This window comes from Urocitellus parryii, chromosome 5 (genome assembly GCF_045843805.1).
Source record: "Urocitellus parryii isolate mUroPar1 chromosome 5, mUroPar1.hap1, whole genome shotgun sequence".
In the NCBI taxonomy this organism is placed as follows: domain Eukaryota; kingdom Metazoa; phylum Chordata; class Mammalia; order Rodentia; family Sciuridae; genus Urocitellus; species Urocitellus parryii.
The window spans coordinates 16,846,313-16,870,657 of NC_135535.1; the positions used below are offsets into that span (position 1 = coordinate 16,846,313).

The 24,345-nt window shown below is 39.3% G+C and overlaps 1 protein-coding gene across 1 annotated transcript in view; it reads left to right on the forward strand.

The window, feature by feature from the left end:
- Slc41a2 (solute carrier family 41 member 2) overlaps positions 1–24,345 on the forward strand; it is a 117,099-nt gene that overhangs the window by 63,102 nt on the left and 29,652 nt on the right. Inside the window, exons 7-10 of the mRNA XM_077798718.1 lie at positions 3,906–4,053; positions 9,464–9,543; positions 19,570–19,701; positions 20,653–20,801. Coding sequence (XP_077654844.1) covers positions 3,906–4,053; positions 9,464–9,543; positions 19,570–19,701; positions 20,653–20,801 — 509 coding nt within the window. The remainder of the gene's footprint in view (positions 1–3,905; positions 4,054–9,463; positions 9,544–19,569; positions 19,702–20,652; positions 20,802–24,345) is intronic.

Sequence of the window (24,345 nt, forward strand, 5' to 3'; positions counted from 1 at the left end):
CTTACTCATGCTGGGCAAGTGCTCTACCATGCTTTGTTGTTCACACAGAAGTAGCTAATACATAAATCTGTCACTCACAATAGCTACATACCTCAGAAGAATTTGGGATGAGAACAAATAAATGCTATTAAAGAAATGATACAATAGTAGTTGAAAAATGCCAGCATGTTAGTAAGCTTTTCATAGCTGTCACAAAACACCTGACAAGAACAACTTAGAGGAGAAAGATTTATTTTGGCTCATGATTTCAGAGGATTCAGTCTATGTCCATGGTCTGCCAGGTCATGGTGGAAACATCACGGTGGAATGAAGTGGTGAAGGAAAGCTGCTCAGCTCATGGCCACCAGGAAGCACAGAGAGAGGAAGGGCCTTTCCAGGGCACGCCCTAGTGACCTACTTCCTCCAGCCAGGTGACACCTCACATAGTTCATTCAGCCAGTAGTGGATTAATCTTTTTCATGAATGAATCCATTTTGATGGATCAGTTGGATTAGTCAATGGATTAGATCCATCAATTGATTAATTATGCTGATTAAAAAAACACCTGAGTATCTTTACTAGATTTCACTTATTAACATTTTACCCCATTTGTTATCTTTTCTATTTATGTATATATGTATGTGTGTATATATGTGGTTTTTGACAGTGACTTTTAAAACTATTTATTTACTTTAATTAGATATATATAAAATAGCAGAATGCATTTTGATTCCTTGTACACAATTGCAGCACAAGTTTTCATTTCTGTGTACACGATGTAGCATCGTACCATATGTGCAGTCATAGACATTTTTAAAGGTTATTTCCAATGTTAGAATTTATTTCCATTTAAATTTAAACTTTATTTTCTATTGTTAGAATTTCTAAAAATTGGGTATCACATCCATGCAATTCTGCTTTCTAAAGTGAACAATTCAATGGCCACTATGACTGTGACTTAATTCCAGAACATTTTCCTCACCCTGAAAGAAACCTATCACCCTTTTGGAGTACTCCTCATTTCCTCCTTCCCCGCTAATCTGTTGTCTTTGGATTTGCTTATTCTGAGCATTTCATACAAATGGCATCGGATGGTATGTGACCTTTTATGTCTTAGCATGATGTTTTCAGGGTTCATCCATATTCTAGCATTAATCCGTATTGAGTCTGAGTGCTGAATAGTATTTCATCGTGTGGATCAACAATATGGCTCAGTAATGTGAAGTATCTCCATTCACCATCTGATAGGTATTTGGGTTGCTCCCCAGGGATGCTGCTGCTAGGAACATCCCAGTACAAGTTTTTGTGTAAATGTGTGCTCAGTTCCCCTGGGTGTACGCTGAGGAGTAGAACTGGTGGGGTTGTGTGGGAAGGGTTTAACTTTTTGTGGAACTACCCACTCTTTATTTTAATATTTTTTAAGTTGTCGATGGACATAATACCTTGGTTTTATTTATTTATTTTTATGTGGTGCTGAGGATCAGACCCAGTGCCTCACAGGGGCAAGTGCTCCCCCCTAAGCCACAGCCCCAGACCCCCAGTCATTCTTTTTCTTTCCTGAGACATTTCCCCCACTCTTTGAAAACACAGGACAGTGATTCTGGGCCAGGGTGGGTGCTTTTCAACTTCAGATGTCTGTCTAGAGGGTGACCGCTGGGGACGATTTCTTTAGAGTCTGACGTGCTGCTCCTGTTTCAACCTGATGTGACCTGAACTGCTGAGTAGCTCTTTTCATCTCCCTCTAGTGGTTTTAGTTTCTTTTTGGTCCCATAGAGAGATCGCTGCTCACTGCAGTTGTTTTAGGAGGTAGGAGTGCTTCCTCATTGGAATATTGTTTACCCTTATCTAATGATTTATGAGGAAAACAGGGAATCCATTCAACAAATGAAGATTTTTTTTCATCTTTTGAAAAACACTGGAGAAAATGAGACAGAATGTAGCATTAGTCATATTCCTTTAAATGGAAGAAAATGTAAAAATGAGTTTTGTTAGTATAATTAATTGGAATTGGTGGTGGCAAATCCAGACAGCCATGGGAATGAAATTTGTTTAAATGTTATTTTAATATCTGTAGTAATTGCTTGTTTCTACCTGATAGAAAAAGTGGAAAAAAATTGAATTTCTATCTGGTTCAGGCATCTTTAGTCATAGGTAGGAAGATCTTAAATGTCTTCAGAAGCTAAATAAATGAAAATTAAAGATAAGAATTGAGGTAAGGATTGCAGAATTCTGTTAGATAATAGAAAAATTAAGTAACATTTAATCTAGGCTGAAGGCTACAAACAATGACTGTGAGATCAACCTTTCTTGAAGTTATAAAATCATTACTAAACACAATATGTATTAAAGTTATCAAGAAGAAATCCAGGGTATCCTGTCTGAACTCTTAAAAATAAAACTTTGATAAGCTAAAATGCTATCACCAAAAATGTCTTGGGATGATATCTAAGTGTTTAAATAAAGGATATGCAACTTCCAACCATGGGGAGATTTAAATTTAAATATAAAAATATTTGCAAGTCAAACTCATGGAATTACTAATTTTATGCTAAAGAGGCAGCACATATTTATTTTATATACTTATAACAGCCTACTAGAGCAATATGTCAGTCTCCTAATTGCATTTCAAAATTTATAATTAAGTAATTGACTTATTGTAGTTTTTAAATAGATTTCTTACCAAATTTGTTTACATTATATGAATATTTATAAAACTTAAGTCACCATATCTATACATTTAATTTACTGGATTTATAAAGATTAAGTACTTGAAAACTTCTGTAAGATAAAGTGAACTTTCTATGTAGAAAGTCTCAGAGTTCCAGTGGAATCAGATACTCTACCTGATTCTTGGTTGGTTGCTGGACACGGTGGGTGCCGTGTTCTTGGGTGTCTGATGGTTTTTCTGCATGGAATGTTGGACTTGATTCTCATGTGTAGCCATTTGTGAACTAGCTGAAGCTTGCTAAGCCTGATTTAAAGTTACTTTGAGGCAGGTCCATAGCAGCCTTTATTCTAGGGCTAGTCCTACTAGAAGGATGTGACCTTTTTCAGGTCTCTGCTGAAAGCTCTCAGTGTTCAAAGAGACCTCTCCTCTCTTGGGGGTTAGATCTTGAATGACTTCTAGACCTTTGTGAACTCTGGGAAATCTTCAGTTTACAACTGCCTGGTGGTTCTTGGCCAGCCTTGGCGCTCACCCCGAGTGTGCATGGCTCACCGCTCGGTTCTCAGGCTTGCTCTGACAGCTGCCTCTTCTGTGGATTCTGCCTTAGCCGCTCTGCCAGAGTTCTCCCTCCCGGTGCTGTGGTCTGTATGTGCTGGGGTTCTTGGAGTGCTCATCTCTTGTCTTCCCCTTCCCTCAGGAATACTGGTCTGGTAAGGTCCGTTGTCAAGTGCCTGAGAACAGTCCACACACATATTCTAGACATTTATGAAAGCACATTTAAAATTTTGTTTAGAGATGGCATAAATCATGAGCACCAAAAGGACAAGTGGCCAGGTCCAAAGTCAATGAAGTAGAGAGGTTTTCTCTATATGTAGTTAAGTCCAAGGATGGAGAGGGAATGAATAATTGTGATCAAGTGAGATTCTTCACAGACAAGGGTGACAAAGTCTTGGTAATCTGCTAAATGTTAATCTTTTATTGTTGTTTTTCTAATCCTTAGATGTATTATTGCTGTTCTCATGTATGTCACACAGCTGTTTTGTGATAAACATTTGTGAATTGAAGTGTTAGTTTTCTATTACATTATTAAATTTTTAAATTTTGCCTATAGTTCTATTTTTTTGCAAGTTTATAGAACATGTAAGGCATGTCAATATGTTTGCTTATGTCACATCTTTTAGTAAACTCATACTCTCAATAATTTGTATTTGCTACTGAGAGAGAAGACAAATTGAAATGTCTCTTTTTTTCTTAATTTTAGAGACCTATTACTACGTTTCTCCACTAGTTGGTGCCTTTTTCTTGGCCCTAACTCCTATCTGGATTATAATAGCTGCCAAACATCCAGCTACAAGGACAGTTCTCCACTCAGGCTGGGAGCCCGTCATCACGGCGATGGTGATAAGTAGGTTAGTGCTAAAGTGTGTGTGTATGTGTGTGCATATTTCAAAATGGCCTGTTTTTATTTCTTGGATTAATCATTTTATATAGCCATTTCATAATTCTCTCAGGTAATAAGGGAAGTTACAGAAGTTATTGAAATCAGTAGATGTGCTGAAACTATCGGCCATGAATTTCAAACTTCTCTTCAACAAGAGCCTTACTGGATGGATAAATAAAATTGTGTGTGTGTGTGTGTGTGTGTATGTGTGTGTATGTGTATGTATTTAACCCAACAAATACATTACTTATTTTTTAAAATATATATTTTTAAGTTTCTGATGACCTTTATCTATTTATTTCTTTATTTATATGTGGTGCTGAGACTCAAGCCCAGTGCCTCATACATGCCAGGCAAGTGCACTACGGCTGAGCCCCAGCCCCAGCCCCAGCCCCAGCCCAAGACATTACTTTCTTTGAATAGTAAGTTGTAAGTGTCAGAAAGCCTTGGAAATATACATGCCATTTGACTCATCCAGGATTCTGACAGACTTAAAAATATAATTGAAGATATATGCAAAAGATATAATTGCAAACATTCTCATCACAGTGGAGTTTTTAATAAGAAAAAATTTAACAACTTTAAGCTCTAGCATCCAGATATTGATTAAATAAACTGTAGTATAGTCATAAAATAGAATATTAGCCATTAAAAAGAACATTATAGAAATACTAGAGAGTAACTTAGAAAAGAGTATGGATTTCCTATAAACACGGTAAATTAAGACACATTTGTCTTTTTCTTCCCTGAAACTAAGATGACGAAAAACAAAAATGCTGTGAGACCATAGAGACAAAGGGGAACACAGAGAGGGTAGCAGGTGAGATTCTCCAAACATTGAAAGATAGAAATCAGAGGAATCGTGGGTAACAAACAGGCAGAAAGGAAACAGCTGGAAGTAGGCCATCTTTTAGGAGCAAACTGATGGGACTCTCAGAAACCCAGGGAGGCGGAGGAAATAGGCTAAAGTGAAGGTCGGGGGAAGGCAGGCGTAAGGAACAGTTAGACCCCAGGCTGAATGCCGCCTCCCCCTTGGCAGAAGGAACCCTGGAGAGGCTAAGTCAGAGAGGCTCCAGGTGCCAGGACGCCTGCGCAGGTGAGGAGCGGATCAAGCACTGTCTAGAAGAGAGGAAGAGGAAGGGGAGGTCCACGGGGACTGGAGAGAGTCACTCACTTCCTTTTCTCTGTTCATAAAATCCTGGTGATGAGGCTATGCCTCCAGGCCCAAAGAAAAAAAGTTAATTATTTCTGAGGAAACTTATCAGCACAAAAGAAAATACCTGCAGATACTGACCCTTATCATCCCTTTGGTGGAAGGGCTGCAAGGCCACATGGTGACAGACAGCCCGTGTCCACAGAGCTACATGAACACTGCGCAGGGCCCTGAGGGAGCAACAGGCAGGAAGCATGGCCAAGCATTTGGTGACGGCCTCCAGTATGCAAAACCGACTAAAATAGGTACTCAAAGAAGGGCAAGAGCTCATCAAAACCCATCATCGTGTCCTCAGAGTAAGACATGCTGTGACATCCAGAATGTCAGAACCGACTATTAGGGGAAAAAAAAAAAGAGACAGGAAGCACTCCTGCCCCCAGAAGCAGATGAACTCTCCTGGACAGTAGAGAGCAAAGAGGTGGACAATAGGAGGCAAATGATAAGGAGAGAAAATTACCTGGAACCTGGTTCCCAAATGGAAAGGGCCATCTAGTGCGCATGTCGTCATAAATCACAAGTTCCAGAAAAAGGAAGTTACACATAAAGGTCTGGGTATTGTTATGCCAGATTCGTGGGACCCCAATAGACCTCCAGGAGCCGAATCTGATGCAATCACACAAGAGTCTTTATTGCAAGCTCCAGCCTGGACTCACAACCGTTCCCTACGCAGCGGTCCCAGGGAGTGAGTCCCGATCCTTTGTTCAGTGAGATTTTATAGGTTTGGGGGGATACTCTATGTGTCACATCACACAGCAAATCATTCCATACCATGGGAAAAATCAAACAACAACTCTTAACATTGATTAGCACATTCACTGGCAGGAACAAGTGGATAGGGGTGATTGGCTAGTACAAGAGGGGGATTCGTTTGAACTGATTGGTTTAGGCCATGAGGGGTGTACTTGCTAAACTACATGGTTTCCCAACATGTTATCAACCACCATAAACTACTTGGGGGTCATCTGGCATTCCAGGTATTTTCCCTGTCTTATGCTGATTGGAGGTTGCTAGGGGGGTTGCTGTGGGCCCTCACCTAGCCTAACTGAGTCAGGGACACCTGGCGCCCCAGACCTCTCCTATTATTTACAGACAAACAACTCAGCAGGGTGGGTATGTGCTTAGGAGTCCTCTGTGGGTTTTTCCAAGGACAAGGGTCACGCCCCCTTCCTTAGGACAGACCTTGAGGTAGAAGCTGCTGTTATTTATTTTTAAAAATAGAGTCACATTAGTTTCTCAGTATCAGTATGACATCTAACAGCAACGCCAGAATTGATTTCTTCAAAATTCCAAGGGTTAATTATTTTGGACATAAAACAGTCACAGTATCAAATAAGAGAATGTCCACAGAGCTACACGAACAAATAAAAATAAAAAAAAGAAAAAGAAAATTCCGGACAGGCAGGATCTCACAGAATTTAGTTCCCATATGCCCTTTCTGTTTAAGCTGATAAACAGAGTCATCTATCAACGTGAGGAAATAAATCAAGAAAGAAGACAAGAACAAGGAGTTCCATTCTGTGACACTGTGTGGTTCCTTTTTCTGTGATGTAGATTGCTTTTTTCTGTGAAATTTTGGAACTTGGTGGTGGTAATAGAACAAGAGGCACGTGAAGGCCCAGCCTGGCAGCAGCTATGCCTGAGATCTGGTGGCCCATCCAGTTGTCAGGAGGGGAGTGGGCATGAGAGGAGATGTCTCTAAGAATCAGAGAATCATGGAATTGATTGGATGCCTGACATGTTTGATGTATTTAGAGGTATTTCATTGACTTTGCTGCACATTTGAGGCTGAATTAGTAATACATCAGGCAAAGCAAAAGTACATGTGAGGATGTTTTGCACACTAGGCTATGAATAATGATTCCATTGTTATAATAAAATCGACCCTAAATACTTCACCCAAATTATAACATAGCCACATTGGCAGGATGAAGGAGGAAGGGATTTGTGAAAGGTCCAAAGTAGGGAGAGATTATAAGAGGCTAAATCCTCATCTGCCAGAGCAGGAAGTCATTAGAGAAATGTCTAGAATTAAAAATGAGAAATACAAGCTGGAGCATGTTATTTAGAAACCAAATTAAATGCCAGGAGAAACGCTAAAGAAGTTAAAAAGAACTCCCAGTAGAGGAAAGGATCTGGGCTATGATTTTATTATGAAGCTTTGTGTTCCTTTCAGTTTTCCAATAATGTACCTTTGTTTGATAAAAATAAAATTTAACAGAAATAAAACTTTCACAATTTGATCTAATTTTTATTTTTTAAAATATACATTAAAATGTTTGGGGTGGGGTTGGGGAGATTTGGGTGCAAATATTCATATTTTTAGTTAGGTCTATTGTATACCATGGTGGCCAGAGTTGATAAGAATGTATTGTATTTTTGAAAATTGCTAAGAAAGAGATTTTAAGTGTTTTCACTTCAAAGTATGTGATTGTTATGTGACATTTGCCATGTTAATTGACTTTAACTCAGCCATTCCACAATGCATACATGTTTAAAACATCATTTTGTACAGCATAAATATATGGAATTTCTACTTGTCAATTTAAATAAATAAATAAATAATAAATACATAAATAAAAATATATGCAAAGCTATATACCAACATGGTAACTAGGATTGGTTTTTATTTTCTTTTTGTTTCTATATTCTAAAATTGTTTTAGTAAGTTTCATTACCTGGGTAGCAAAACTATTTAGAAATGTATTCTTAAAAATGTTCATGTCATATTTACATTATGAGCTTTGCATTTTGGCAGGGAGATTAATTCTTTGACTTATAAGTAGTTACATAAATACACACATAGTACCAACTATATATAATGTATGTTATATATGCATAAAGTACATATATATATATATATGCTATATATAGTATGTGTGTGTATATTCAGAATGTGTTTTTGTATACACACACACACATACACACACATACATACACTCTATAGGCTTAACATACTAAATATTTCTAAGGACTATTTTTAGACCCTCTGGTATCCCTTTCTAATGGAACCTCCACAGTTTAAGCATATCAAGCCAAAATTAATTTATTTTTCAAAAGAATTAAAATAATAAGGAAATGATCATTTCCTAATGTTAACCATCAGGTAGTGGTAAGACATTTGGTCTGATTTTTTTGGGCATGCTAGGCATTGATCTGATATTTTGGAAAATCAGCCCCATTCTGTGACAGCATGTGGTTCATTTTGGTATAATGTAGATTGTGTTTCCTGGTGAGTTAGGCAATAGGGTGCCATGGGACTGACGATGCTTTATAGCACATAGGCCAACAGACTGAAGTTGACCCGTTAAGGGTGGCCTTGGCCTCCAAGTCCTATTGAGACATTGAGTGTCTGGCTCGTTGCTATATTATATTAAAAATAACTTTGGTTCTTTTTTTTTTTTTTTTAGACTTCTTGGGATCAGTTCTTTCTATGGTTACAACTTATTATTTTAATTTACCCACAATAAGACACGTTTCAGGCAAATCTGCTTTCAGCACAATAAAAACCATCCTTTTAATCTGCTTACTTCAAATGTGAAAAGATACTTTTTTTTTTTTTTTTTAAAGAGCAGGTTTCACTGAATTACATAGATTACCTTGAATCTGTGATCCTCCTGCCTGAGCTTCCCCAGAAGCTAGAATTACAGGAGTACACAGCTGCACTTGGCTCAAATAGATACTTTAAAAAAATTATTTTACTTAGAGAGTGGTAGGTGATTTCAAATATTAATAAGCATGGAAGGATATAAAGTGCTATTAGTCCAATGTTAGCCTCACTCCCTAGAAAAGGACATGGTTAATAATTTCTTAATTTAAAGCATGTACTTATTCTTTCAACAAGTAGTTTATACTGGAGATCAGAGTCCTGAAATTTGGGGCTATAGCTTATGCTATGTTTTATTTTTAACTTTTTACCATTTTTTCCCCACTTTTTAAAAATTGGTGCCTAAGAGTTGTACGTACTGACAGGAATTGTTGTTACATGTTCGTATGTGCCCACACAATTCCAACTTTTTACTGTTGATATTGATTTATATTTTGAATATTTTTATTCTGTTTTTAATGTATGTAAGCATTTTATACTACAAAGTGTCTGTAGGTACAGAACAACATCAAGTTCCTTTTTCTTCCTCTTTCATAAATTATGTGATTTTATTTCTTTCAGCATCGGGGGCCTTATTCTGGACACAACTGTATCTGACCCAAACTTGGTTGGAATTGTTGTTTACACTCCAGTTATTAACGGTAAGAATTAGATGTGCTGTTTTGTGATGATATCAAATCTTTATATATTCTTAGGTGCTAAAGGAGTCTCAAATTTTAGGTGATCTATCGTCCATTCTTTCCTCCAACTCCAAGTTGTTGTTATTCAGAAGGGAAATTACCTTCCCTAGTCTCAGATGTAGGACACATTTTTAGGATGAACTGTTTTTTAATTGAGATATAGGTTTGCTAGGCGTACCTGACTTGAAGTCTAGTATGGCAAAACACAATATCCTTTACCTTGGGCCTGTTTGCTAACATGTTATTTTGTTGCTGCTTTTGCCAATGGCCCTGGGTGGATTAGAATTAGCAAGGTTTAACTATTGCCTGAGTCAATTCAGTTCATTAAAATCTGTCACTCCTTTACTGATCCCTTTAAAATCTACCTTGTGTTTTTTCTTATCTGTGAAACAGGAATGTAATACTTACATTACAGAGACTTTTTTAATGAATTGCACTTAATAAGATCATTTTAATCCAATCCTACTGGCTTTGGGGATGGCTGTCATTAAATTGGATTTTAAGGGTAGCCTAGACCAATATAATTTAAAAAGTAATTCTACCTGAGGAAGAACACATCACAGGATATATTACACATTCAATATAAATTACTTTTCTATATTTATGTAAAATAAAATGTCATACAAAGGCAAGTTCTCCAAAATTCTAATCAAGTTTCTACTGAACATACTAATCTTTGTCTGCCTTACAGTGTCCATAACAGGTTCCTCCCCCCCCCCCACACCCCCATCCTTAAAAGCATCAAGCTGGCTCTTCTCTCTGACCAAGAAATGGCCAGGCATTGTTTATTGGCCCCTTAACAGGACTTCTTCATCCGTTGGTTTATTTACATAACAAGCGCCTCTCCCCACTGTAGGTAAGGTCCCCCTGTAGCCATCCACTGGAGTGATGGAGTAGCCTTCCTGACTCACTCCCTGTACCCTGCAAATTAAATGTCACTAAAAGACTGATCTTCCTTAAACTTTGTTTTTATTACATCAGTCATGAGATGAGCTTAGCAGTGGTTTTCTCCTGTGTTTCAAGTCATGATCGACTTCCCCTGGCCAGCGTCCAGACCCTTCTCCTGCTCTTGGACTCGGTGTTTGTTCCCAAAGGACACACACAACTTCTTCTGTTATCATTCTGACTAGATTCATGTATTGTTCCTGTAAAGGCTGTCTGATTTCCACTGCCTGGAATGACTCCCAATTTCTGTCTATTCAAATTCTCTTCAGTGAATATTAATTGGAAAATTCATTAGCATAAATATTTTCCAATAATGATTGTTACAGCCAAATTGAACAACATTTCAGTGAGAAATTTAACTTAAATTGCCACAAGGCCTTTATTCACAGGCTTTAATGAGTATTTCCATTATTTCACTTTTACCTAAGAGACCTTTCTGGAACATCAGTAAGGGCTGTCTTTGGAAGTCTGGCCATGGTACATGTCGTGGTAATAAAATCCATTTTGTGTCTCAGTGAGGAAACCTCTTAGTTGAGTGTCACACTGAGTTCATCTGACATTAAAATCCACTCTTTAAAAATATTCATAGAGGGCTGGGGTGTGGCTCAGCGGCAGAGCACTTGCCTCTCACATGTGAGGCCCTGGTTGGATCCTAAGCACCACCTAAAAATAAATAAATAAATAAAATAAAGGTATTGTGTCGATTACAACTAAAAAGTAAATATTAAAAAAATATCTGCAGAGAAGATTTCCTCTATGTTCCCCAAGTAAGCTGGAGCTTTAGAGAATTGAATTTCCTTTTAAATATGCTGAGGTGGACTATTTAAGGGACCCCTATTGTTGTTCTCCTCCTCCTGCTCTTTTTCCATCATTTGCTATTTAGTGAGCCCCAGGAACTTACAGTTCTTTTATGGATACTACATTATCATTTAATCTTCACAAGAAGTAAATTGCCCGATGCCTCATATCCAGTAAGTGGTGAGTCAAGGTTGAAACCCAGAGCTGCTTGGTCCCTAAAACTGTGTTTCCCTGCCCCCCACCCCTGAAATTGTACAGCTATTAATTACTTCTTTTCTCAGGTATACAAATGCATTGTTTAAACTTTATCTGAATTGATACTGTGATTAGAATATCTCCTGAGACTTACCAGCATCTCTCTAATTTTAGCGTTTCCCAAATACATTTTGTGGTAACACTAGTTTCTGTGAGGTGCACAGAGGTGGAGAACACATGGTCTTTCATATGAAAGCATCTAATTTAAAGTGTGAGTCTGGAAGTGTACATGCTAATGAGTATAACTTGAAAAGTGAGTTCTGTGGTCAGTTTGGTAAACATTAGGTTAAACAGACTTTTCTACTACGGGATTCTTATAGTCTTTATTTTACAATATCATTTTTGTAAATCTCTGCTTTGGGTACTTCTGCCAGCTCGGGATTAGAATTTCTGGATCCAGCTTTCCTACAGGCCACTTTAGGAACCATTGACCTACGGCTGATGGCCTGCCGTATTTTATCTGTTCAAACAGAAATATACTACTTTACATTTTAGAGAAGAGACCTCCATCAGGACACGTGAATTGCCATTCTTTCTTGTGTTCTTTTTGGCATACATTCTACGTTGTTATAAATCCTGTAATACATTGTGATTGTTTGTGCTTTTAAGAGTTTTTTAAGAAGATAAAGGAGGAGGTGCTATCTTCTGTATTCCCGTGAGGCTGACATGTGCCGCATTCTTCTCTCCTGTGCACATCCAGATCTCCATCGGCACCGGGGACCTTCCTTCTGCTGGGGCAGTGCCTTCCGTGTTTCTGGAGGGCAGTCTGCGGAGGAGAGAGGCGGTCGGCTCTGGTCTTTCCTTTCTCTCCACCTCTGTGCTTGCCTTTATCAACGTCTGCTTAACCCTCTTTGGCCAGTCTCGGAGGAGGGGCTGGCTCTGTCCAAGGCGCACCTGTGCCACTGCAGCTCCTGGGACCCGCCCTCCAGCCGTTATTGTACTCTCCCCTGCCTTCCTCTGACATCTTTTCCCTTTGCCTGCGCGTGATCAGGTGGCTCCCCATGCTCCTGCCATTCTCGGAGAATTCCCTTTTATTTCCTTTCATTGGTTTCTGCTTTCTACCTGCCTCTTTTTAAAAAGATATCTATTTTTTAGTTGTAGTTGGACATAACACCTTAATTAATTTATTTTTACGTGGTGGTGCTGAGGATCGAACCCAGGGCCCCACATGTACAGAGCAAATGCTCTACCGCCGAGCCACAACCCCAGCCCGTTTCCATCTGCCTCTTAATTGTTTATATTCTTCAAGACTGTTCTCTCTGGATCATCCTCTATTCTGTCTTCACTTTTTTTTTTTTTTTTTTTTTGGTACTAGGGATTGACCCAAGGGTCACTTAAACTCTCGCCCTTTTTATTTTTGTTTTGAGACAGCATTTTGCTACTGCACCTGCCTCTCTTCACCGTTTTTGTGAGTGATTTTGTCTAGACCAGAGATTTTCAAAGTGTGGCCCCTGGGATCTAAGAAGGCCAAATTCTCAAGCCCTGATTAGGGAGCTCTGAGGTAGAACCCCTCAGCCGATTCTGATAACATACAAAAGTTTGAGGAGTGTGTCTTTGTCATGTGGCTTTAGTATTTTATCTCTAGCCCTGAAACATGTTCACTTCCAGACTCACACTTTAAATTAGATGCTTTCACACGAAAGACCGTTATAGCTCCTTAGTGAACTCCCTGTCTCCCCTACACCCACTCTTCCTCTCTGCTTCTGGTATTTCCATCTCCCTGTATTCCAAGCAAAATGCCACACGTTCCTCCTCCATACTCTGCTTTTATGGGCTCTTGAAATACCTTCTGAATGAGTCTCCATGTTCTGTCTGTCGTCCTTTTGTTCAGTGTCTTTCCTGGGTGCATCCGCACAGTGCCTCCCTGCTACTTCTCTCTTGCCCAGTTTAACCTGTTGTCCGCGTCTGCTGTAAGTTACCTTCCCCAGAAACCTGCTCTTGGCCCTTATTCAGAGCACAGAGAGTTTTCTATTTCGTAGAGGATAAAGTGCTCAGTGTCACGACACACTGGGCCAGTGTGCCGTGACTCAGCCTCCTGGCTCCCTTCCCTGTCACTCCACACACCGCAAAGCTCGCATCTCCTTGATGAACTGAACACAGCCTGTTGTCCCTGGGTGCCAGGTCTGTGTACTTCCTGTTCTTATTCTCCTCTGGGAAGCTCTGCTTATTTATCCAGACCCAATTAAAATGTTACATCTTCTGCAAACTAGATACTTATCATTGGTAACTCTCTCTTTTCTTCACTTCCACAGTATGTTTTTAGCAATTTTATTGCATTATGTATTTATTTTGAATGATAATTTTCTTTTTGTATAACTCTGCATAATGCCTACCGTGTTGAGGTTTGGTATTGTTGGAGGAGTAAATGCATAAGTTAAAGAGTATACTTAGTCTTGCTACAGACTCTTATGTCACTAAATCGGGAAATTTTCTTGTTAAATAACACAACTTAGAACAGAAACAAAAATTTTCATATATTTTAGTGGGAAGTGATGAGGTGCAATCAAAGAAGCAGAGATGGAAAGATGCTTCCTCCAGCTTGAATAAAAAATTGGCAATGATAGTGACTCTTATTACTTAATTTCTCCTGTTTAACTAGAAAAATTAGTTTAATACTGGTTTCTTAGCATTTCCTCCTAGTTGGTCTGTTCCTTAAGCTCTGGAGATAAGAGTAAATATTTAGATAGGAGCTTTTTTAGTCCATTAAGTTCCAAGTTTCAGTTATGACTGTTTCAAGAAAATTGACACAGATGCATTAAAATAGATTGGAAATTATATTCTAGAACTTATATATCCTTTGCATCTTAAATATGTAAATATATATCTCAAACCCTCTAATCATTCAACTATTACTTTTCTCAAAAGAGTAGCACTCTAGAAACATAATATTTATTTTCCAAAGTTTCCATAAATTGTGTATTTGTTGCTCAATTTACATTTTTATAGGTGTCGCACATCTGGGACAATAGGACTTAACAGATTTTTTTTAAAAAGTTAAAGAACAAGGAGTAAGTATTTCATAGGCAGACGAGGAAAGAGTTGAGCTAGAACTCATTGTTGGGAGGAAGACAGCTGTAATGTAGCCCAGAAGGATGACTCCAGGGGGACCATTTGTTCAATCATTAGGAAGTCATTTGAGAGCTCAGTGTAGTTGAATAGCAGGCTAAATAAATGCGGGTATAGTCTTACAATAGAATACTATTAACAATAAAAGTGAATGAATTACACCTCACCCAAGAGCAAGGATGAATCCTATGAACTTAATATATGATAAATTATTCCATTAACATAAAGTTCAGAAGCATGTAAACCTAACTATGCCTTGCTGAGGGGTGTACACGTGAGGTGGTAGTCGTGTGAGAAAAGCTAGAGAATGAAAAACAATTCAGGATGATCCCTGCAAGGGGGACATACAGGGTATGTCAACATCAAAGTGATGCATTCATTTTCTCATGGGGTGGTGGTGCGGGGTGTTTTGTATCATGATTCTTTATAGCCTACGTATCTACATAAATATTTAGTATAAAACAATTAGAATTTTGGAAGAAGCACTTTTATAGTCCTAACTAAGTGGTTGGCAATGAAAATAAGGGAATTAGAAGTCTGAATGAGGATCTAGAAGACCAAATGAGGACCTTTTCCTAAGATGGGAGAGCTGAGTACGACGTCACTGTGTTTGTGTTTCTGCCAAGGAGCAAGAGAGAAGGGCGGGCAGTGCGTGTGACAGACGCAGAGCAAGCGGGGGCAGATCTGTGAAATGGAAAGACAGATGCACCTTAATTCACTGAGGCAATAAAAGGAGTCCTGCAGACGGACAGGTGGAAATCTAGACAGAGTAAGGAAGAAAGACTGAGCCGAAGGGATCTATGAGTAACGGCATCCATTGTCCCAAAAGAGTAGAGAGATTCATTTCTCTAGGACAGTGTTTCCTGGCTTTTCATGTCACAGCACAAATAGAAAATCGTATTACTTGGATGACACTGTGAGGTGAGGAGGACGGCCAGGTGTGGCCATGCTGAAAGCACGCAGGGTCAGACGTGCTGCATCTGAGCCCTGGGCCACCCAGTCTGTATCCCGCTGTGAACAGATGTGTGGGGAGGGAAGCGGTAGGTGGGACACTTGGGAAGAGAGTACACTGGAGAAGGGTCTTCACCAGGATGAGGTTCTATGTATTTCTTCTGAAAAATGTGAAAAGATGGACGACATGTCTGCCCAGCCCTTTGCATTTCTTGAATCTGAAAGCAGTTGGCCAACAGGGGCTTTGACGGAGGCTTCTAGAAGTGTGCGGGCTGCCGTGTGGAGGGGTGTGAAGGGTCCAGCTCTGTCCAGGGGTCGCTTACGAGGACTGACTTTTTGAGAAGATGAACTTTTATTTTGGTTTCCTTTGAGAATGTGTAAGAGAATTCTTGACAGAATTTGAAATATATTCCATGATGTGAGTGCTAAACATTTACTGGAAACATATATTGCTAAATTTAACAAAAACATAAATTTGAATTTTAAAGCTGTCCCTAGATGAACCTGCTGATAATTTCTTCCTGTGTTTTCATTATCAGTGGAGCTTATTCTAGCATAAGATCCCTAAAATTAGATCCCGTGGATTCTGAAGCATCTCACTAATTATTTAGTATATTGACAAGCTGTTTTTTACTAATGTTTTTAATTTATGTGAGACTATCTTTAGAAGCTCTCTGGTAGCTTTAATAATGCAATTAGTCTCTGAAGAATTTAAATAATTTAAAAGAAATGCTAATAACAAGCTCCTAATAGAAACACGGTGTATATCTTGGTAACAAGAAAGCATTTTTTGACATCAAAGGAAACTATTCCAAGGTAATAATTCTGCAGTAGTTTAAAAATATAAAACAGAGATCATGATGAAGCCATACGAGGTTACCTAACACTTTAATTAGTCTCTTCACTAATTATGTTGTTACTTTAAAATTTTATTCATCTTACCTGGAAAAGTCTTGCTAGTGTCTTTCTGAAGTCTCAGTTCATTTTATTTTTAGTTTGGTGCCATGATAACATCAATTTCCTGGACTATAGCATGAGGCCTCAGGGACACAGGAAGGGGGAGGTGACCAACTGATTGTTTTTTTTTTTTTTTTTTTTTTATTGGTTGTTCACAACATTACAAAGCTCTTGACATATCATATTTCATACATTAGATTGAAGTGGGTTATGAACTCCCAATTTTACCCCAACTGATTGTTTACAAGGGTTTATTTACATTTATTCCCATAAACGTTCCCATCTCTCTCTGTTACCTGGTAACACAGAGATGATAAAAGCAGTTTTAATTTAAAAAGTTCTACCAACAAATTTGTGGGTTTTTTGAAGAGAGTTCCAGGTAATCATTAGTAGCTCTTTGTCTCCAACTCAATCCAAGGGAAGTCTGGCCTGTAGCATCTGCTTCTGCATTGGCATCAGGACATTCCACAGCTGATAAGTCACCAAATGACTCGTCACCCCTGGGAGAATCCCCAGAGTAGGCCAAGATGAGAGGAACCTGAGATTCATACGTTTTTATGGAAACTCTGTATTGGACAGTGTCTCCGAAGGCAGTCGCTTGCTGTACATGAGTCTGGTTCTTAACATTAACTCCTCCTCCTTCCGGGGACTGTGAACAGAAACCCAGGGATGATGACAAGACTGGGTTGTTTTGTTAAGTTGGTTTCTCCCTCTTTTACCCCAGCAACACTCTATGATAAAGTGCTTGTGTTGTGTAGTATAAATACTTTTGCCTCCTTCAGTTTCTAGGGCCTATGAGTTCCCTCTTGGTGAATGAGGAATGAGTTAGGGTCCTTGTTTATGTATTCTATCAGATGAGGACCGATTCATGCCGGTTTTTCAGTGTTCTGTTCTAATTGTTTACTTTAGAAAGTGAGCTCAGATTTAGGAAATCCAGACTTAACAACAGTCATCACAGACTTCTAGTAGAAAATTCACTGAGTAAACAGAAGGCAATTTAAATGGCTATTTAAAATATGGGCACCAAGTGATTTATTCTTTCTTTTTTTAAAAAACAAAGTAATGTGTGAATTGAAAAGCAACTCATTTCCTTGGTATCCTCTGGCCAGTGAGCACTCCTTCAGGTTAGGCGTGAGGTCCTTATAGTTAGGAAAACAGCAGGTCAGAAACATACTATTTGTATAAATTGTTTGCTGTTATTATTATCAACAGTAGCTAACATTTGTGGAGCCTTAGCTGGGTCCAGAACTGTGCCAAGCATCTTTGATGTAGCATTATTTTAATTCTCCCAACATCCTTATGAGGCAGGTATAAATTATCTTTATTTTCAGATTTGAAAATGGAGGCGCCACAGAGGTTAGCTACCACTGAGGTCCTAATAAGTGGCTTGGGCAATTTGCAGGCCCAAATCTGTGAGCACTGTCAGAAATCTGAAGAAACAGCTCCACATTTATGTGCCTTATTTGTTCCACCTAGTCTGGGTGATTTTTAAAACACATTTATTTTCCTTTAGAAAAATTTCCAGAACCCTGTGGGATGCACTTTTTCAAGATGTACCACATTTTAAAATTATCTTAAGCATTTTCTTTTAATGAGTTTTTTATTTACTAAATGACATGTGCTGAGGAAATTGTGAAGCTACATTTAGTTTAAAATAAGTCATTATAATTTCAGTTTTAAAAATATAACATTTAAATTGCCTTATTTTTGGTGCATTGGCACAAAAAGAGATCACTCTCCACTCTACAGGACAATCAGAGCTCTTGCTTTTCCCCTTTCTCTACTTATATTTTTTTCTGTTACTGGACAGCTGTGTTACAATGCAGAACATCACTCGATAACAGGCAGCATTGAGGTCATATGCTTTGAACAAAATCAGTCAAGCCACGTCTCTGAGCATGACACGTATGTCCCACATAAACTGCTTAGATTTGTAGGCTGCTAGAGCTGGGTTTCTCCTTAGTAAGTTACCTAAAAATCACCTTCTAAATTGACAAGGAAAGAACTCATTCATCATCAAGCAATAGCCAGATAATCCAATTACAAAACCAAACCCATGACAGTCTGACCTCAGTTGTTTGGGGGAGAGACTACCTTGCTTGCAGGTAACTTGGATCCACAGTGGGTGACACTCTTAGGCAGAGTCTGGCTGTCCTGAGTCTCTCTGGTGTGATCACAGCTTTTGGCTTTTGGTACCTGATTCAGACACCCTTCGAACTGTCCTCTAACTCTTCTTGTGTGGAAGTCTCCCTCGCCAGTGCAGTCATGCACTGCATGATGAGGTCAGCGATGGGCCTCACATCTAATGGGGGGTAAGTTCGCATCGCCTGGTCATGCTTCACAGGCGCATTCTGTGTGTGCATCCTCTGTGGTGTCCACACGGCAGTGAAATCGCCTGCCAGTGCATTTCTCAGAAAGCATCTCCACTGTGAGCAGCACAGGTCCTGGGACGCAGGGCTTTCAAATGTTTCCGTCCCTGTCCCATGTGGCAGGCCCACTCTGCCGCCACTTTGGAATTCATATCACATCTTGCCGTTTCTTCCTCCGCCTCAGAGTTGGTGAGAGGACCTTCAGGTTAAAAAGGCAAGTTTCTCGAGTCACCCTTTTTGGTGCCTGCTGCCACCGTCTTGGAAAGCTACAAGAAAAGTCCCAAGCTTTGTCTATTTGAATAAATTGAGCTCAGTTTCCTTCTCACTGGGGAGATAAACACGAACATCTTGTTACCTAGTTTTATGTCTTGATTGTGATAATGATTTTTAAAAGTTGCCCATTCTATTCTGCTTTTATACCAGACAGATATGAAAAAATAATGAACAAATTTTTCTTTCAGTGATTTTGTGATTTTAGAATATCAACCTCAATGTTAAATCAGCATTGCAGGAGAACTTTTGGATAAATTGGAGCAATTTTTAAAATTGGCCCACAATGTGACAAAAAGAGGCTTGCTTTTGGCTGAATGTGTGCAAGTCGTTTAAAACAAGAGGCTCACTTCTTTATGTGTTTCCTGTGTTCCAGGTATTGGTGGCAACTTGGTGGCCATCCAGGCCAGCAGAATCTCCACCTACCTCCACTTACACAGCATTCCAGGAGAACTGCCAGATGAACCCAAAGGTTGCTACTACCCGTTTAGGACTTTTTTTGGTCCAGGTATGTGCTTGTGGCCTTTTACAGATTTTAGATGAGGAACTACTACTCTCTGAGATGACAGGCACCCACGTTGTGTGACTGTTGCGTAGCTGTCCCGTCACTGGGAGCTGACCTTGGTGAACAGGAAGACATCTGTATCTTTGCTTATGCGTTTTCTCTTTTATTTCTCTCTTTCTGGTATATCTTGTTTATTAGGGAAAAGGAACCTTACAACATCAACAAGGCATTGCTAGGTGCTTTGGGGAGACCGGTGGACTCTTCCTTTGTCCATTTTTTTGGTCTTTGTAAATGAGGGGAGAGCCTCAGTGATAAGGATCGGTGCATTATTTATTTCAACCAGGCAAGGGACTGCCACAAAAGGGAGACTATATTTTTGAACCTCACTATTCTTGTCACTTCCTTTTCCTAATGAATATAAGTGTGATTTTTGACTTTTGAATAAAGATCAGAAATGCCCACCTTTGTAATACCAGTGATAGAATTCTAGAGGAATATATGAAATCAAAGCATTCAAGAACTTTCTCTTTTGTCTTCCCTGTTTTTATGGTAGATACTTAAGTATGACTAATGTTCTTCGTTGCAAGTTTTTAGCAACCACCTTTCATTTAATGACATATAACGAATAGTGAAAATTTCAGAGAAATAAGTAAATTGTAAATAATTGAAACTTATTTTTAATGCTTGAACTTTATTTGATGTTATGAGATGTAGTAACTAGAAATTAATCCTCAAATTTTTTTTTTAATATTTATTTATTTATTAGTTATTGGCAGACACAACATCTTTGTTTATATGTGGTGCTCAGGATCGAACCCGGGCCGCACGCATGCCAGGCGAGCGCGCCACCGCTTGAGCCACATCCCCAGCCCAATCCTCAAATTTTAATAATTCTGAATTATGATTAACCAGAATCTGTTTTTGTTTTAGTGACATTTACATTTTCTGTCACAGGAGTAAATAATAAGTCTGCCCAGGTGCTCCTGCTTCTGGTGATCCCCGGACATCTGATCTTCCTCTACACCATCCACCTGATGAAGAGCGGCCACACCTCGCTGACCGTGATCTTCGTAGTTGTGTACCTGCTTGCTGCTGTGTTACAGGTAAGAGCCGAAGCCTCTGGAGGCCTCTTGTGGGCTCAGACTCCCTTAGAACAATGACAGTAACATCTAGAGGCACGTCCTGGATCGCCATGTCAGAAGGCAGCTGCAGGCTTGGTGTTGATGGGATCTGAGGACAGTAAGCTCTCTAATGTCGTCTGTGTGTAGAACCTCGGGGTTTCCTTTCTGTGGATCCCCGTCTTCCCTTTTTGAGTCTGTAGTGTGTATGAACCCATCTTCCATAGGTTCTTGACAAAGTGCGCACAGGAGTCTTTTTTTTTTTTAGCATGTTCCAGGTGCTTGACTCCACTGTCCTCGAGGAGCTTGGATGTGGACTTCTGTTTCCTCAGGATCTTTATCGCCTTTTTCTCTTGCTGCTGATCCCATCATTTATAACTTTTTATCTCCTAGAAGCTTGGAAGAGCTTCTGTTTTTATTTATTATTCTTAAATTTCATGCTGATATATCTGGTATGGGCATATTTTGTCTATTTGACCTTTCAAACTAAAAACTCATGTTCTTCAGTTCTGGGGAAATTTCTTAGATCTTTTGCTGATTTTCTTTCTTCTATCTTCCTGGAATCTTATTTGGTCCTTGTATCTCTTGCACTCAATGTCTTATTCTTTTTTTCTTTATTTTGGCTTCTTGGGCATGGCTTCTCACTACACTTTGTTGATCTGGTGCCTCCTACAGTGAGAAAGTCAAACCCCATGAGAGGTGGATTAAAATAACACCTTGAAGAGATAGCATTTGAAGTTGGCCTTAAAGGGGTTTGTCGTCTAGGGATGGAGCTGGAGGGTAGGGACATTTTTCCAATCAAAAGAAACAGCATTGGAAATGTTGATCTGAATGAAATTAGTAGAATTCTTGGTGTTTCCTGTCTGTCAGGCTCCACTCCGAGTACTTTTCATGTGTAGACTGACTTCTCACCAAACCCCACGGGAGATTTGTTCTTTTGATGGAAATAGTGATTCTCAAAGCGAAGTCCGTGCAAAACAGTGCATTTTGTATAGGAAGAAAAGATTAACACTTCTATTTATCTCTTCGTCTCATGTGTTTAAAATACCTATTTCCTTCTGTTTTTATGATTAGTAATTAACAGACTATATTATCACAGAGTTAAATAAGTGTGTTCAGATGTTTTTTGCTGAGAGAGATGGATGATCTAAAACTTCTTAGAGATTGTGGAGTAGAAACAGTGGTGAGAAAGCACCTTTATCATTCCCTAAGTCTCCGTGCTGTTAGAGGCAGGATGTCCCGAAGTCCTGGAAGCAATGAATCCAGACCCTGCCGTCAAGGACTCATCTGGTGGGAAGATGCCACACGAGCAGATAATCCACCGGGTAGAGCTGTGTGCAGAGTGCTTTCAGAGCTTGGAAAAAAAGTGGCTCACTCTGCCTGGGGAGCAGTATTTTTTTACTTTTTAGCAGAGACAAATTTCTTTCAAATGCTTTTTTATTGCTGGTTACTTTTATTGCAGTAGATGATGCAGCCTCATATTATCATTTACGTGGGATACTCCTGTGTGTGTGTGATGAACAAAGATGCTCCCCTCAGTCCTGAGGGAAATGGCAGAGGCGGGTTTGGTCTGCTGACAATGTACCGTTTCTGGAGCACGCCCCTGCTTACAGCTCTGCCTCTCCCTAGATTGATTTGCGGCTTCATGTTTACTGTTCTGTGCCCGTGTGCATCACGTGCGACTTCACTGAAGTCTATGAAGAATATAAGCCATTTTTCTGAGTTTATTTAAAAAAATGAGATTTCATTCTGCATTAGAGTCTCTTTATGTCTCTCTCTTTTTAAAACCTCTGACCTAAAGTCTCACCAGTGAAAGTTGTAAAACTGGAGTTGGGGGGACGAGTAATCGCCAGTCCGTGTCGCAATTCTCCTATTAAATGGAAAGAACAGTAGTGTGTACTTCATAGCTGGTTCTGAAGATTAAAGTTTGCTGCATGGTAGATGCTATACAATTGTCAGCTGATAGCATTGTTGTTGTTAAATATGAACTATAAGTGGTGTGCAGTTGATCTCTGAATGACAATTGCAACATGTTTTTAATTCTTTTATGGTGTTGATTTTCTTATGTTTCTTTTACAATTTTGAGTTTTAAGTGTTTTCTTCTCAAGAATCAGCTATGTGACATAATAGATCTGCATTTGCAGCTTGACATTACATGCTATTCCAATGGAATAACATAGAATCCGAGATTATAAATTCTCAGATCAAATCTTTCTGCTTTGATACTAACATACACATATACACAAGTGTGTCTCCTCCCTCCCTCCCTCTCCCCCCCCTCTCTCCCCCCCCCCAGGTTTAGATAAAAGAGCTTGACCTTTCTCAGCCTGATTCAATCATTTCAAAGACATATAGCATAAGGAAATAACTTTTTTTTTTTTTTTTTGCTGTGCTGGAAAGGAAACTGAGGGCCTCACACTTGCTAGATGAGTGCTCTACTGCTGAGCTACACACCCAACCTAAGAAATAGTTTTTTATTTATTTATTTTTTGGTACTGGATTTTAAACCCAGAGGTGCTTTACCACTGAGCTACATCCCCAGCCTTGCTTTTTTTTCTGTTTCCTGAGACAGGGCCTTGCTGAGTTGCTGAGGCTGGCTTTGAACTTGTAATCCTCCTGCCTCCGCCTCCTGAGTTGCTCCACCACACCTAGTAGAAATAACTTTTTAAAGACAGAGAATTGACCACTTAGTCAGATTCACTTTTTAATATTCTTTACTTGATTGGCTTCCATTTTTGATCTGGGTTAAATTAATATTCAGGACCTTGGCTTAAATCCCAGTTCTTAGTCACATGTTTCAGTCTGTATTGCTCTTCTTATTCCAAAACTGTTTTGACTGATGATTCTGTGGTGGAGCGTTCTAATGTTTAACTTCTCCCTGTTTGGATTCCTGCCTCCCCGAGGGTGGAGAGCATGCCTTTTTGGCTTTGGTCCTCCCCACAGGACATTGAGACAGCGAGCGTTTTTAAATTGTTCATCATTATAACCTTCGTACCAGCAGCCAGCATTTACCAGAAGACTACCTGTGGTCAAGGTCACAATTGTTGGTTTCAGAACCTATTTATTTTTTTTAATCTACCTCTTACTAGTCCGTGGAACCCACAGTTCTGATTTCATAGAACTGGAGCGCACTTCCTTCCACGAGCTTAGAGATGGTGGGTTCCTTCCCTGTTAGAGATTCCTCCTGCCATGCTCTCTGACTGCTCCAAGCTGTTCATTTGTTCATTCAAAAGCGTAATGTGGGGTCCCAAGCTTCGATGGGCTTTGTGGGTCTTCCTCCTAAGATGTGAGGAAGGGAATATTGCTATCTTGAGGGTTTTCAGTCTCTTTGTTTGACTTACACCCTACAGTCTTTTCCAAAGACATAATACCTTGATAGCATAATAAGCCCACAAGATACAGAGATGACTATCAATCAAATAAAGGTTCTGACAGTCTCTTGAGCTAAGAAGAAGCTGCAGTACATCTTGGTGCATTTCCCTATTTAATATAGCTTCTCTCAGACCTCCTCTGTTCTAGAAATCTTACC